Source organism: Gopherus evgoodei, chromosome 1 (genome assembly GCF_007399415.2).
Source record: "Gopherus evgoodei ecotype Sinaloan lineage chromosome 1, rGopEvg1_v1.p, whole genome shotgun sequence".
Classification (NCBI taxonomy): Eukaryota; Metazoa; Chordata; order Testudines; family Testudinidae; genus Gopherus; species Gopherus evgoodei.
Window position 1 is genome coordinate 342,928,922 of NC_044322.1, and position 16,734 is coordinate 342,945,655.

General features: G+C 49.4%; 2 protein-coding genes across 4 annotated transcripts in view; one reads left to right on the plus strand and one right to left on the minus strand.

Moving 5' to 3' along the window:
• FBXL13 (F-box and leucine rich repeat protein 13) overlaps positions 1-16,734 on the plus strand; it is a 201,209-nt gene that overhangs the window by 101,258 nt on the left and 83,217 nt on the right. For all 3 annotated transcript variants that reach the window (XM_030555490.1, XM_030555572.1, XM_030555656.1), the window contains exon 10: positions 4,700-4,752. In XM_030555490.1, coding sequence (XP_030411350.1) covers positions 4,700-4,752 — 53 coding nt within the window. The remainder of the gene's footprint in view (positions 1-4,699; positions 4,753-16,734) is intronic.
• Positions 1-16,734, minus strand: part of LRRC17 (leucine rich repeat containing 17) — a 40,622-nt gene that overhangs the window by 14,075 nt on the left and 9,813 nt on the right. The window lies entirely within an intron of this gene.

Below are 16,734 nucleotides of genomic sequence, written 5' to 3' on the forward strand. Positions count from 1 at the left end.
GACCATTACATTCTGTGAAAAATAAAAGGAATTTTATTTATTAGTTTTTGGAAATCAGATGTTGTTCACTTGACTAGGGTTGCCAGCAGTCCCATATTACAAGGTATGTCCCTAATTTAAATAGAAAATTGCCTGTCCCATACTACATCAGTGTGGAACGCTTTTTATCCCATATTTCAACAGCAGTGGGGCAGTACTCATGGCCCTTGAGCGTAGCCCCATCTGCTTTCCCCATGCAGCACTGAAGGGCCAGGGAGGAAAGTGGAAAGATGCACCCATGAGTACTGGCCCATTGCTGTTGAAATATGGGGTAAAAAGCGTTCCTCTACCGACTCCAGCTCTTGAGCGCAGCCCCATCTGCTTTTCCTGTGCAAGCTCCATATGGCAGGGCAAGTGGATGGGGATATGTGTCCTGGACCTGTACTGAAGGGCCAGGATCAGGAAGGGGCTCTGTCTGGCAGGGGGGATCTGTACTTCCAGGGAGTGGTGAGCTGGAGCCGGTTCGCAAGAACCAGTTGTTAAATTTAGAAGCCAGTGTAGAACCGGTTATTAAAGGGGCCGGTGGGTGGGTAAACTCCAGTCCGCGGGCCACATCCGGCCCGCCTGAGCTCCCAGCTGAGGAGGCTCCCTCGGCCCCTCCCTCACTTCCACCCCCGCCACACACAGAGCCCCCGTGCGCCGTGCTGCCGGCGCCAGCGCTCTGGGCAGCTCTGCAGCTCCTGCTGCTTTGAGCAGCATGGTGAGGGGGCCAGGCCAGGAGGAGGGGTTGGATAAGGGGCAGGGAGTGGTTGGAGGGGACGGCGGTCTGGGGGGGCAGTCAGGGGATGGGGAACGGGGGATTGGGTAGGCATGGGAGTTCTGGTGGTCTTTCGGGGTGATGGCGGATGGGGTCAGGGCAGTGAGAGGGCAGGGAGTGGGGAGAGTTGGGTAGGGGGTGGGCTTCTGGGGGGCAGTTAGGGTAGGGATCTCGGGAGGGGGTGGTCAGGGGAGAAAGAGCAGGGGAGGTTAATGGGTTGCGGGTTCTGAGGGGGGCAGTCGGGGGCAGGAAGTGGGTTGGGGTTGGAGGGGGGGAGACAGGAACGTGGGGCTTGTACTCACTGCGTGGTTCTCTACCAGGTCTTCAGGGGGCAGGGGGTCTTCACTCACTCTGGGTAAAGGACCCGCTGCCGAAATGCCGCCGAAAACCCAGAGCGAGTGAAGATGCCCCCGCCGCCGAAGTGCCACCGAGGACCTGGTAGGGAACCGGTTATTAGGATTTTGAGAGCTCATCACTGCTCCCAGGTGTAGTCTCCTAGTGTGTAGAGTCTCTGCCAACGTCCCCAACAGGGTGCACAGCACTGTAGTGGGCAAAGACAAGTAATTGCAGCCTCCAACTCAACTCCTGGCACCCAAGCAGAACCTGAACAGGAATCACAGCAACTGCTGGCTCAGCACCTGAGGCCCTGGGTTCTCTGCTGTATCCAGAGCTGGAGAGAGAGAAAGCCTAGGAAGCATGGGGGTGGAAGGAAAGGAACTTGTCCCCAGAGGTTCAAGTCAAGACTGGGGACATCTGAAGTCTGTTCTGTATTTTTAAATACAATATTGGCAACCCTAACTCTGACTGATTGTTCTAATCATGGCCATTAAGACTGGGATGCTCTGTATTATTTGGAACTGCGCCACACAAGCTCCAGAAGGTCTCTGATACTGGCAAATCCAAGGAAAGTCCTAAATGGACAAAAGAGGAATCTGGGGGAAGATAGCTAAGAAATGTGATTTATCTAAGTACTCTGTCTATTTCCCTCTAGTCCCCTAGGACTGAATTGGGGAAAAAATAGTAGTACTAAGCTCTGCCCACATACTACACTTCACTCTGTCATGGCACCAACATGAGATACTAATCTCAATAGATTGCGCAGCTCTTCCTGACGTGATATTTCCTCTTTCTTCTCCTGTATATCAAATGTTGACATTTTAATTGTTTTAATTAGGCTCTGGAGTTAACAATCTGTTTAGATGAAGTGGAGCAGTTCACACTGCTCAGAGATTTTTTTCAGACTGTCTGCAGACTCAAGGAGATGTCACTGCATCATTTACACCCAGTTCCCATTTAGAAGATTCTTTACAGCCATATGTCATAAGATTTCTTCCCAGATCTGGACCTTAGCGTCCAAAATATGGGTGTTAGCATGAAAATCTCCAAGCTTAGTTACCAGCTTGGACCTGGTAATTGCTGCCACCAGCCAGGAATTATACAGTGCCTAGCTCACTGTGGTCTCCCCAAAACCTTCCCTGGAGGACCCCAAGACTCAGATTCGTGGAGTCTCACAACAAAGGGGAATAAACCATTTCCCTTCCCCCTCCTCCCCTCCAGGTGTTGCCTCCCTGGGTTCCTGGAGAGATATTCAGAAGCAAGCTCCGTGAATCTAAACAGAAGGATTCCACCCTCCCTGTTTCAAGTCCTTGAAACACAAGCACCGAGAGAGCTAACTTCTCTCCCCCCTCACCCAGAGGGTATGCAAAGTCAGGCTTAGTAAATCTAACACAAAGAGATTTTCCCCCTGACTTCTTCCTCCCACCAATTCCCTGGTGAGCTGCAGACTCAATTCCCTGGAGTCCCCACTAAAGAAAAACTCCAACAGGTCTTAAAAAGAAAGCTTTATATAAAAAGAATGAAAAAAGGACATAAAAAGATCTCTGTAATAAGGTGACAATATACAGGGTCAATTGCTTAAAAGAAAAATGAATAAACAGCCTTATTCCAAAAGAATACAATTTAAAATATTCCAGCAACTACACACATGTAAATACAAAAAAACCAATATAAACCTATTGTCTTACTATCCTTGTACTTACAACTTGGAAACAGAAGATTAGAAAGCCTGGAGATTCCTGTGGTCACTCTCAGAGCTGAGAGAAGAACAGACCCAAGACACAGGACAAAGAACTCACACCCAAAACTTCCCTCCACCCAGATTTGAAAAAGTCTTGTTTCCTGATTGGTCCTCTGGTCAGGTGTTTGGTTTCTGGTGTTAACCCTTTACAGGTAAAAGAACATTAACCCTTAGCTATCTGTTTATGACACCATAAAGGTTAGAGATTTAATTTTTAAAATAAAGGCTTAGATTCTGTAGCCAACGATGGCAATTAATATGAAATATCAGCATACCTTAGGCCACGTCCAGACTAGATATTAAAATCGATTTTAGATACGCAACTTCAGCTACGGGAATAACGTAGCTGAAGTCGAATTTCTAAAATCGAGGTACTCACCAGTCTGGACGGCGCTCCATCGATGTCCGCGGCTCTCCGTGTCGATTCCGGAACTCCGTTCGGGTTGATGGAGTTCTGGAATCGATGTAAGCGCGCTCGGGGATCGATACATCGCGTCCAGACTAGACGCGATATATCGATCCCCGAGCAATCGATTTTAACCCACTATGCTGCGGGTTAGTCTGGAGGAGGGCTTAGTTCAGGTTCTGTTTTCCCCTCTGCTATCTGTAGAGGTGAGGCGTATTGTGGTTTTAGGATGGGGATATAGGGAGACATAGAGGTGGCATGACATTCCTGTAGTCTACCAATCATGGAGCTTATTTTAATGGGATGGAATCTTTTGAGTTGGCAAGTCCCTCTTAACAGCATTGTGTTTTTTCTTTCAAAGGGCTTTTAGTATGATAGTATACCAAGACTTTAGTTGAGGTCATTGTTTTCATAGAGAGGAATGTAGAGGCGTAATGTTGGATTAATTTTTGACTACAGGTAAAAGCATATGTTTGGCAGCCCCTTTTTCAGATGTGTTATGTGAGAATAATTATTTAAAAGCTTTTCAAAATATTTCTTGTGATCAATATAAACATCTCATATTGAATCTCCCACATCAGGTGTCTGCCTCAGGATGAATTTATTTATTTATGTTTTTAAAAAAATCAGAATTAGATCAGCCATTTCTGAGAATGAGAACAAGGAAAAATACATCGTTTGCCCTTGTTGAAAAAAAATCTGACAATTATTTAATTGAGAAGCTCTAGCAACTCAATTTGGCAGGAGAGTTGTCTTTGTATCAGATATGTGCCTTCTGCTGCTCCTGTGAAAATCAACCTGATTTTGGCCAAATTATAAGCCTCTTATAGTTCACGTATTCTTAGTAGAGACTTGTTAGAGTTTGGCAGCTAAATTCTCTGAAGATTCCATGGGTTAGGGGATGAAGAGGACTTTCTTTGCAGTTGCTCCTTCTGGCTGCCAGGGGCCGCTGCAGTCTGAGGATCTGAGAGCAGGGAGACTATTTCCATGTGCTCCCAATTTCCTGTGGAAAATATAGTATATAATCGTGTAGTTAAATATTGTATCATAATGCATATGCACAGGAGAGCTGAATTAAGATTGGATGGGCAACCTTAATTCTGGCATTTCCTAACTTTTGAGTCCTTGACTTTATAAGCTTATCATTCTTTTAATATAATTTTTAATGTAGTATGGGACATAAATCATCATGCCTCAGGACATAAGCCAGCCACTAAGTGATGGGGGCTGAAAACAACTTTTCTGATGAGTAAATTATTCCATAATTGTCTTCTGCCTGGTTTCTTGGACTTTCTACTGAATCATCTGATACTGGCCATTGTCAGGGACAGGACATCGAGGTAGATGGACTACTGGTCTGAGCCAGGGAATTCCAGCTGTTAATCTTAAGCTCTAAAATTAAGTTTATCTTTTATTTTAGGTGAATGTAAAAATTTGCAAGATTTGAATGTCTCTGAATGCCAGGGATTAAATGTAAGTACTACCAATTTTCTTCACAACATTCAAATTATATATAGGTGGGGATGGGATTTTCAAAAAAGCGCCTATATGAATTAGGAACATAAGTTTTGAGGGACTTATGCTCCTAATTCACTTAGGTGCATTTGAAAATGCAACTGTGGACTTTAATAATAGTCAGAGATACTAAATTAGGGTTCTAATTTTGTTTTATTCAGTGCCAGAAAAAATGGTATACAAGACATGGATTCTTTTTAATAAATGGCTTTTAAATCTTTGCCAGTTATGGGAAAGGTTCATGGTGTACTATGTGGTTAAAGTTGGCAAGAAATTCCAAGCCATTTTGTAGCATCCAAATATTTACTTATAACTACACTTTCTAATAATTTACTGGATAATACATGTGGATATTTTTTGTAATTTTTTTGGCTAAATTGACAAGATAATTACAGCTAATATTCTTCAAAATTAAGTAATCCTGAATAGATACTCTCTCAGGGCTTGTCTACATCAGAAAGTTGCAGCGCTGGTGAGGGAGTTACAGCGCTGCAACTTAGGAGGTGTATACATCTGCAGGGCACCACCAGCGCTGCAACTCCCTGTTTGCAGCGCTGGCCGTACTCCCGTTTTGTCTCGGGTGTAGAGGATCCAGTGCTGGTGATCCAGCGCTGGTAATCAAATATAGACACTTACCAGCGCTTTTCTTGACCTCCGTGGAATAAGCAGGTATCCCAGCATACCTGAGGAAGCCTCTGGTAATCAAGCTGGTCTCCTTCCCCGGCTTGCTCTTGCGTTCCCCGAACCCCGAGCAAGCAGGTCTCCTTCCCTGAGGTTTCCAGGGTGGTTCGGGGAACGCGAGAGCAAACCGCGGCGAAGCTGGTCTCCTTTCCCGGTTTGCTCTCTCGTTCCCCGAACCCCCGAGCAAGCAGGTCTCCTTCCCTGCGGTTTGCAGGGTGGTTCGGGGAACGCGAGAGCAAACCGCGGCGAAGCTGGTCTCCTTTCCCGGTTTGCTCTCTCGTTCCCCGAACCCCGAGCAAGCAGGTCTCCTTCCCTGAGGTTTGCTGGGTGGTTCCGGGAACGGGAGAGCAAACCGCGGCGAAGCTGGTCTCCTTCCCCGGTTTGCTCTCTCGTTCCCCGAACCCCGAGCAAGCAGGTCTCCTTCCCTGAGGTTTCCAGGGTGGTTCGGGGAACGCGAGAGCAAACCGCGGCGAAGCTGGTCTCCTTTCCCGGTTTGCTCTCTCGTTCCCCGAACCCCGAGCAAGCAGGTCTCCTTCCCTGAGGTTTGCAGGGTGGTTCGGGGAACGCGAGAGCAAACCGCGGCGAAGCTGGTCTCCTTTCCCGGTTTGCTCTCTCGTTCCCCGAACCCCCGAGCAAGCAGGTTTCCTTCCCTGCGGTTTGCAGGGTGGTTCGGGGAACGCGAGAGCAAACGGCGGCGAAGCTGGTCTCCTTCCCCGGTTTGCTCTCTCGTTCCCCGAACCCCCGAGCAAGCAGGTCTCCTTCCCTGAGGTTTGCTGGGTGGTTCCGGGAACGGGAGAGCAAACCGTGGCGAAGCTGGTCTCCTTTCCCGGTTTGCTCTCGCGTTCCCCGAACCCCCCTTGAAGCCGCCCAACAGCGCTGCAGTGTGGCCACATCTAACACCACTTGCAGCGCTGGTTGCTGTAAGTGTGGCCACTCTGCAGCGCTGGCCCTATACAGCTGTACTAATACAGCTGTAACAACCAGCGCTGCAAAATTTTAGATGTAGACATGGCCTCAAAGATTCTTATTCCATTATTGCATGGAGTTGGAAGTGTCCTCTCAAAGTTTCTAAACATTTCAGGAACCCTCCAGTGGAAAGGTGATGACAGATGACTAGAGAGGAGTGGGAAAACAGATGAGCACTAGTATAAAAGTATTAAAATATTGCTAGAGCATACAGGGGTATAATCAGGAAGGCCAAGGCATGACTGGAGTTGCAGCTAGCAAGGGATGTGAAGGGTAATAAGAAGAGTTTCTACAGATATGTTAGCAACAAGAAGAAGGTCAGGGAAAGTGTGGGACCCTTACTGAATGGGAGAGGCAACCTAGTGACAGATGATGTGGAAAAAGCTGAAGTACTCAATGCTTTTTTTGCCTCAGTCTTCAAAGACAAGGTCAGCTCCCAGACTGCTGCACTGGGCAACACAGTATGGGGAGGAGGTGAGCAGCCCTCAGTGATGAAAGAACAGGTTAAGGACTATTTAGAAAAGCTGGACATGCACAAGTCCATGAGTCCAGATCTAATGCATCTGAGGGTGCTGAGGGAGTTGGATGATGTGATTGCAGAGCCATTGGCCATTATCTCTGAAAATTTATGGTGATCCGGGGAGGTCCCGAACAATTGGAAAAAGGCAAATATAGTGCTCATATTTAAAAAGAAAGAAAGAAAACTTGGGGAACTACAGACCGGTGAGCATCACTTCAGTCCCCGGCAAAATCATGGAGCAGGTCTTCAAGGAATCCATTTTGAAGCACTTGGAGGAGAGGAAGGTGATCAGGGACAGGCAACATGGATTCACCAAGGGCAAGTCATGCCTGACCAACCTGATTGCCTTCTATGATGAGATAACTGGCTCTGTGGATATGGGAAAAGCAGTAGATGTGCTATATCTTGACTTTAGCAAAGCTTTTGATATGGTCTCCCACAGTATTCTTGCTAGCAAATTAAAGAAGTATGGATTGGATGAATGGACTATAAGGTGGATAGAAAGCTGGCTAGATTATTGGTCTCAACAGGTAGTGATCAACGGCTTGAGAGCCGGTATCAAGTGGAGAGGCCCAGGGGTCAGTCCTGGGGTTGGTTTTGTTCAACATCTTTGTTAATGATCTAGATCAGGGGTAGGCAACCTATTGCACGCGTGACGAAGGTGGAACACGAGCTGATTTTCAGTAGCACTCACACTGCCCAGGTTCTGGCCACTGGTCCAAGGGGCTCTGCATTTTAATTTAATTTTAAATGAAGCTTCTTAAACATTTTAAAAACCTTGTTTACTTTACATACAACAATAGTTTAGTTATATATTATACACTTATAGAAAGAGACCTTCTAAAAACATGAAAATGTATTACTGGCACACAAAACTTTAAATTAGAATGAATAAATGAAGACTCAGCACACCACTTCTGAAAAGTTTCTGACCCCTGATCTAGATGATCGGATGAATTGCACCCTCAGCAAGGTCGCAGATGACACTAAGCTGGAGGGAGAGGTAGATACATTGGAGGGCAAGGACCTAGAGAAATTGGAGGATTGGGCCAAAAGAAATCTGATGAGGTTTAACAAGACCAAGTGCAGAGTCCTGCACTTAGGAAGGAAGAATCCAGTGGTGAGCTGGAGCCAGTTCCCACCGGTTCGCAGGAACCAGTTGTTAAATTTAGAAGCACTTTTAGAACTGGTTGTCCCGCAAGGGACAGCCGGTTCGAAAAAGGCTTTTAAATTTAACAAAACCTCCAGCAGCTCCCTGCCCTTCCCCCGGCTCCAGCTCACCTCACTCAACCTCTGCCTCCTCCCCTGAACGCTCTCCTTGCTTCTCCTCCCCCTCCCTGGCTTCCTGTGAATCAGCTATTCACGTGGGAAGCCTGGGAGGGCTGAGAAGGAAGCAGCGGCTTCCTGCAGGTGAGCTGGGGCAGGGGGGTGGGGGCGCGAGCGGGAGGAGGGCTCCAGGGCCGCACGGCTCTGGCATGGCCCTCAACCCCGGATAGTGCCTTTCTGACCCCAGCTCCAACTGCGGCCCGCCAGGGGGCGCAGCTCTTGCCCGGCCCCAACCTCGGCCAGGCGGCGCAGCTCCGGCCTGGCCCCCGGCCCCAGCCCCGACTTCGGCCAGGCGGCGCGTCTCCGGCCTGGCCCCTGAGCCCGGCCCCGACCTTGACTGGGCGGCGTGGCTCCTGCCTGGCCCCGATCTCGGCCGTTGGCCCGGCTCCGGCCTGGCCCCCAGCCCCGGCCCAGCTCCAGCATCACCGGGCAGCGCGACTCTGGCCTGGCCCCAACGCTGGCTGGGTGGCGCAGCTCTGGTCTGGCCCCCGGCCCAGGCCCCGACCTTGGCTGGGCAGCGTGGCTTCGGCCTAGCTCCAACCTTGGCCAGGCGGTGCCACTCTGGCCTGGCCCCCGGCCCAGGCCCCGACCTTGGCCGGGTGGTGCGGCTTAGGCCTGGCCCCCGGGCCCAGCCCCGGCCCTGATCTTGGCCAGGCGACGTGGCTCCTGCCTGGCCCCCGGCCCCAACCTTAGCCGGGCGGTGCGGCTCCTGCCTGGCCCCAGGGCTCTGGCCCCAGCCGGGCGGCGTGGCTCCTGTCCGACCCCCGGGTTCCAGCCCCAGCCGGGCGGCACAGCTCCGGCACAGCTCCAGCCCAGCCTGGCCCCTGGGCCCGGCCGGGTGGCGCAGGTTGGGGCACCCCGGCTCCAGCCCCTGGGCCCAGTCCCAGCTGACCACCCTGGCTCCAGCCAAGCGGCTCCAGTCCCAACCCCGGGCCCGGCCCCCATCTCCAGGCAGCGCGGTGAGGGGACAGGGAAGAGGTGTTGGATAGAGGGCAGGGGAGTTGGGGGGGTGGATTAGTGTCGGGGCAGTCAGAGGGCACGGGACAGGGGTATTGAATGGGGGCAAAGGTCCCGGGGGGGGGCAGTCAGGAAGGAGCAGGGGTTGGATGGGGTGGTGGGGGGCAGTCAGGGGTAGGGATTCTGGGGGCAGTCAGGGGACAGAGAGAAGGGGTGGTTGGATGGGGCAGGGGTCTTGGGGTGCCATCAGGAATGAGAGGAGAGGTTGGGTGGGGCAGTCAGGGGACAGGGAAGGGGGTTGGATGGGGCAGGAGTCCCGGGGGGGCACGACCCCTCGTGGGGTGGGTAGGAGGAGGGAACTGGTTGTTAATATTTTGGCAGCTCATCACTGGAAGAATCCCATGTACCACTACAGGCTGGGGACTGACTGGCTAAGCAGCAGTTCTGCAGAAAAGAACCTGGGGATTACAGTGTATGAGAACCTGGATATGAGTCAGCAGTGTGCCCTTGTTGCCAAGAAGGCCAATGGCATATTGGTCTATATTAGTAGGAGCACTGCCAACATGTTGAGGGAAGTGATTATTACCCTCTATTCTGCACTGGTGAGACCACACCTGGAGTATTGTGTCCAGTTTTGGTCCCCCCACTACAGAAGGGATGTGGACAAATTGGAGAGAGTCCAGCGGAGGGCAATGGAAATGACTAGGGAGCTGGGGCACATGACTTAAGAGGAGAGGTTGAGGGAACTGGGCTTATTTAGTGTGCAGAAGAGAAGAGTCGGGGGATTTGATAGCAGCCTTCAGCTGCCTGAAGGGGATTTCAAAGAGGATGGAGCTAGGCTGTTCTCAGTAGTGGCAGATGACAGAACAAGAAGCAATGGTCTAAAGTTGCAGTGAGGGAGGTCTAGGTTGGATATTAGGAAACACCATTTCACTAGGAGGGGGGTGAAGCATTGGAATGGGTTACCTAGGGAGGTGGTAGTATCTCCATCCTTAGAGGTTTTTAAGGTCAGGCTTGACAAAGCCCTTGCTGGGATGATTTAGTTGGTGTTAGCCCTGCTTTGAGCAGGGGATTGAACTAGATGACCTCCTGAGGTCTCTTCCAACCCTAAAATTCTATGATTCTATGAAAGGTGTGTATTATATCAACACTACGTAGCCACCAGGCAATCCCTTCTTTTTCCTGTTCTCTGGAGGAGAAGCTTTCCTTGTGATTCATGGGAAATACATTTTGTCTTTTAGTTTTCCTAAATCATTTTCAAATCTAATTGGCTCCTGTTAGATGTTTTCATACCCCCTTTCTGATGAAAAATATTTTCTGCATAAGGTTGAAGTTGAAACAAGATTATTTTTATTCCAGTTTGTATTTTCTTATCTTGAAAACAAGGCCAATATTTTCTGTATATTGCATAGTTTATTAATACTGTATTAAACAGATATTACAGTATGTGTAGGAGAAGTTTTCCTATGGTACTTCATTTGCACTGGATAAAGTAATCTGTGGGCCAAATCATCCACAGATGGTGTGAATTGGTATAGCTCAGTTGACTTCCATGGAACTATGCCTGTGTAAGCAGCTGAGGATCTGGTCTTATCTGTAAACAAGAACCACTTAGAAGTGGTCTGACTGGAACTATAAAATATCCTTCACTGATCATCACCAGTGGTGCAATATCTGTCATTGAAAAGGTCCTATTCTTCTATCAATAATCTTAATTTATCAAATTAAATCTGAGCTCTTGCAATTTAATCCCTCGATTCTTAATTTTATAAGATGTTAATTTTGTATATTCTTCCAAAATTCCTCTCTGACGTGATACGAGAAATCTGTCATAACCATTTTACTGACCTGCCAGTCTCTTCCTCCTGCTTTCAAGAATATCCTGCAGAGGTCTTGTTACACTAACTGGTTGGAGCATAAAAATATCACTTAAGTTTAGTTTCCTGTGACAGTAGCATATCTGATCATGCTGCATGTAAGAGAATCATGCTGACACTATTATCTTTAATATGCAATTACACATTTAGGTCCTTACCTAACCTGACATCTTGTCCGATTGAATTATCTTTCTGGTTTTGGAATATTAGACTCAGGAGAAGAGATTTTATGCAGGATTATTTACCTTTGGAAAACTAGTATGAAATGTATAACTGGTGTTCTTCAAAAGGAGCAGCCTAGTGGTAGAAACATTTTAGTTCCATGTTTACTCACCTACCTGTTTTCTCTCAATAGGTCTGTTTTTACTGTGGTTATAAAGTTAGAGTACCTCCTGATGGCTAAGATCAAAAGCATCAGATATTTTGTAATGAACAATATTCATACTTTATGAGAAATCCTGACTCCAATAAGGAGAAATTTCTGGAAACTTTGAGAAAGTACTTACTCTTGAGTCCATGCATATGAAACATATTAGTGTGAATCTATGAGGTATAATACCATGACAGAACAATGAAAATTACTTTTTTTTAGGATTCAGGGTTTAAAATGTCTTTAGCTCTGATTTTACCTTTTTTAAAGACATGAGCTGTAAAGATGCGTACTGTGATGGGGCAAGGCCAGATGGCTACAGTAAAGTACTGAGAAACAGGTATGTTAGCCCCAGGCTAAACAAATCCCTAGGACCTAGTTGCTCCAGGTTAATCAAGGCACCTGGGGCCAGTTAAGATCTTTTTAGAAGGCAGTGGAGATAGCTACTTTAATCAGAACACTTGCAGCCAATCAAGGCAGGCTAATCAGGGCACCTGAGTTTAAAAAGGAGCTCACTCCAGTCAGACAGGGAGGAGCCAGAGGAGAAGGAGCGTGTGTGAGGAGCTAGGAGCAAGAGGGCAAGGAGCTGAGAGTGATAGAGTGTACTGCTGGAGGATTGAGGAGGACAAGCATTATCAGACACCAGGAGGAAGGTCCTGTGGTGAGGATAAAAAAGGTGTTTGGAAGAGGCCTTGGGGAAGTAGCCCAGGGAGTTGTAGCTGTCATGCAGCTGTTACAGGAGGCACTATAGACAGCTGCGATCCACAGGGCCCTGGGCTGGAACCTGGAGTAGAGGGCGGGCCTGGGTTCCCCCCTAAACCTCCCAACTCCTGATCAGACACAGGAGGAGCTGACCCAGACTGTGGGTTCCACAAGAGGGGAAGATGACTGAGGTGAGCAAATCCGCCAATAAGTGCAGGACCCACCAAGGTAGAGGAGGAACTTTGTCACAACTGGTGTCAGGGGTGGGATATTTCGTGTGCACAGCGCGGCGGAAAAAAGGAGGCTGATTTAAAAAAAAAAAAAAAGAGAGGGTTTATTTTTTTTTCACCACAGTGGATGACATAGTGCAGGCACTGATACAAGCCATAGCGGCGCAGCAGGAGGCTACCCGTGTCCAGGCAGCCGCCCAGCAGGAGGCAGTGCGGCTGCAGCAAGAGACTAATCGCCTGCTGATGGACCAGGCTTCTCAAAACCGAGCTATGTTGCGGGAACTGGTAAACCAGGTAAAGACCCTTACAGAGCTGAACCGTGGCCATGATGGGACGCGGCTCATATAGGCCAGCCATTGACTGCAGAAAATGACGTGGAAGGATGATGTAGAAGCATACCTTCTGGCCTTTGAGAGGACAGCCCTACGGGAGGCCTGGCCTAGAGATCAGTGGTCTGGCATCCTTGCCCCATTCTTGTGTGGGGAGGCCCAGAAGGCCTACCATGATCTGCCTGAAGAGGCTGCAGCAGACTACCCCCAGCTGAAAGCAGAGATCCTGGCCAGATCTCGGGTAACGACTGCAGTGCAGGCCCAGCGGTATCATGAGTGGAGGTACCAGGAAGACAAAACCCCGCGGTCCCAACTGTATGACTTCATCCATCTTGCACAAAAGTGGTTGCAAACAGAGTCCTGGAATCCGGAAGAGATACTAGAGGTTCTGGTCATCGACCGATACATGAAGGCACTGCCACCAGATCTCCACAAATGGGTAGGCCAGAACGATCCGTCCACCTATGATGAGATGATCACGCTGGTAGAAAGACGCATGACAGCCAGGGAATTGACCCGACTACCCAAGGAAAGCCCCTTTCGTAGCAAACACCCAACCCCAACCCTGGAAGGTGGGGCAGCCAAACCCCTGGGGAGTCCTAGGTGGAGGAAGAGGGGGGCCGAAAACCAGCGGAGACCCCAGAAGGAAGGGATTGACCTGAATGGGGGAAACCCTGAGACTAAACCCCCTAACCCACATGGTAGGAGAATGATTAGAAACAATTATAGATGTTTTGCATGTGGGGAGTGGGGACACATAGCAGCACAGTGTCCCAGCACCGAGAAGCCTATGCAATGCAGCTTGGAGGACTGGGAAGTCCTATGCTCCCTTATCCACCTTGCGGGCATCGCATTAGCCCTGCATAACCACACCAGGCCGGTGAAGATAAATGGAGTAGAGACTACAGCGCTTGTGGACTTAGGGAGTGCTATCACCCTTATATCGGGTAAGCTGGTAAAAAGTAGCCAGCTGCTACAAGCCAAATGCATAGCAGTGACATGTGTGCATGGGGCCGTAAGCCATTACTCCACCATCCCAGTGGAGACAGAGGTTCAGGGGAACCCCATTGAGGTGACAGGGGGCGTAGTTCTTAAACTCCCATATCCTGTAGTCATTGGGAGGGACTATCCAGGGTTTGATAATTTACTCCCCCCAGAGAGGCTAGAGGGAGATGGGACCCTGTTGGCAGCGACTCATCGTTGGGGGAATGTCAACCCCCAATGTTTTCAGAGTTTTCTCAGGATCTATTCTCAGCCCCCCAAAAGGCCCGGAAGACAAAAAAAGAAAGGAAGGCTGCGAAGGCCTTGGGAACCCGGATCCTGACCCAGGGCCAGAAGACCGCGCTAGTAGGCAGATGGACACGAGCAGCCATCAGAGAAACTACCAACATGGAAGGTGAGCCGGAGGCTGGCCCCAGCCATGATGGTGATGAGCCGTTGGAAGAAACAGAAGCTGGCCCCTGGGAGCTCAGGCAGGTTAGTCCTGGGGGAGAGACTTTCGGGAGGGACCAGGCAGAGGACCCTAGATATGATAATGTCAGGAAAGAGGTGGCTGAGATAGATGGGACACCAGTGGAGGGGAGGGTCCGGGGTCCAGGACTCTATTTTATAGTGAAGAAAGATCTCCTGTACTGTGTGGTGCAAATGCAGGAGCAGGAGATACATCAACTTCTGGTGTCACGAAAACATCAAAAAGCCATACTGAGCCTCGCCCACAGTCACCTGTTTGGAGGACACCTAGGGGTAGAGAAAACCCAGGCCAGGATCCTGCGGAGGTTCTTCTGGCCAGGAGTACATGAAGATGTCAGGCGATACTGCACCTCTTGTCCAGAGTGTCAGCTACATAGCCCTCGCCCACACTTGCAGGCCCCTTTGATACCTCTTCCAATAACAGAGGTACCATTTGAACGCATAGCCATGGATCTGATTGGGCCCCTAGAGAAGACAGCTCAGGGCCACCAACTTGTTCTGGTTGTACTAGACTATGCAACCCAGTACCCAGAAGCCGATCCCCTATGCAACACAGCTTCCAAGACAATAGCTAAGGAGCTACTACAGATCTTTTCCCGGGTTGGGCTACCCAAGGAGATATTGACTGATCAAGGGACACCTTTCGTGTTCAAGTTGGTGAAAGATCTCTGTTCATTGCTCCATGTACAAGCCCTACGGACCTCTGTATACCACCCACAAACAGACGGCCTTGTGGAAAGGGTCAATAGGACCCTCAAGGCCATGATCAGGAAAGTGGTGAGCCGGGATGGGAAAGATTGGGATACCCTATTGCCTTACCTCATGTTTGCCATCCGGGAAGTCCCACAAGCCTCCACAGGTTTCTCTCCATTCAAACTACTATATGGGTGCCACCCCCAGGGCATATTGGATACAGCCAGAGAAGCCTGGGAAGAGGAGCCAAATCCCAGAAGGAACATAGTCAAGCATGTACTACAGATGAGGGATCGGATAGCTCGAGTTACACCCATTGTACAGGAACACTTGGAGAAAGGACAGCAGACCCAACGAACCCATTATAACCACCAAGAAAAGCTTCGACGGTTCCAGCCAGGGGATCGAGTAATTGTCCTGGTGCCCACAGCAGAAAGCAAGCTGTTGGCCCAGTGGAAGGGATCCTACGAAGTGATTGAAGCCGTGGGAGAGGTAAATTATAAGGTGCGGCAGCCAGGCCGCAGGAAACCTGAGCAAATTTACCACATCAATCTTCTAAAACCTTGGCATGATGGAGAGGCATGCTTAGTCACCCAGGAGACCCTTCCCCAGAAGGATAACTTACACGAGCAAGTGAGGATATCACCCAACTTGACGCCAAATCAAAAGGTTGAAGCAGCCGACATGATTAATCGCAATCGAGATGTGTTCTCTACAAAACCGGGGTGGACGACTGAGACCTATCACCATATCCGCACGATCCCCAGAGCCAAGGTAACACTGAGACCCTACTGAATCCCAGCAGCCAAAAGAGAGGAAATCAAGGCTGAAGTAAAGTAGGCATTATTGAAGAATCCTACAGTCAGTGGTGCAATCCAATAGTCCTAGTGCCTAAACCTGACGGTACCATGAGATTTTGTCATGACTTTCACCGACTGAATGACGTATCCCAATTCGATGCATACCCCATACCACGCATCGACTAACTGGTTGACCGACTAGGTAGTGTCCGATTCTTGACTACACTGGATCTGACAAAAAGGTATTGGCAGATTCCCCTGACCAAAGAAGCTAAAGAAAAGACAGCGTTCTCCACCCCGGACGGGCTATTCCAGTACACAGTCCTCCCTTTTGGACTACGTGGGGCCCCAGCCACATTCCAGCGCCTCATGGATAAGCTGCTGTGCCCCCATACTAGTTATGCAGCCGCATACCTAGATGATGTCATCATCCATACGCCAGACTGGGGAACCCACTTGGAGAAAGTTGAGGCCGTACTATGCACCTTAAGGCGGGCTGGCCTCACCACTAATCCCGCTAAATGCGCCATAGGACTAGCTGAGGCTAAGTACCTGGGATATATTGTAGGAAGGGGTATAGTAAAGTCCCAAACTAATAAGCTAGAGGCAATTCAAAACTGGCCCCGGCCGACCCGAAAGAAGCAGGTCCGTGCATTCCTAGGCGTGGTAGGCTACTACCGACATTTTATTCCCCACTTTGCCTGTAGGGCAAGTCCTCTAACGGACCTGGTGAAGACCCGAAGTCCAGACATGGTGAAGTGGACCAGTGCAGCAGAGAGGGCATTCATAGACCTTCGGACAGCTCTCTGTAATGACCCCATACTCATAGCCCCGGACTTTACCAAGAAATTTATTTTGCAAACAGATGCTTCTGAGGTGGGGTTGGGGGCGGTTCTGTCGCAAATGATTGGAGAAGAAGAACACCTGATCCTCTACCTAAGCAGAAAGCTGCTCCCAAGAGAACAGAAGTATGCAGTAGTCAAGAGAGAATGCCTTGCTGTCAAATGGGCCATGGAGAC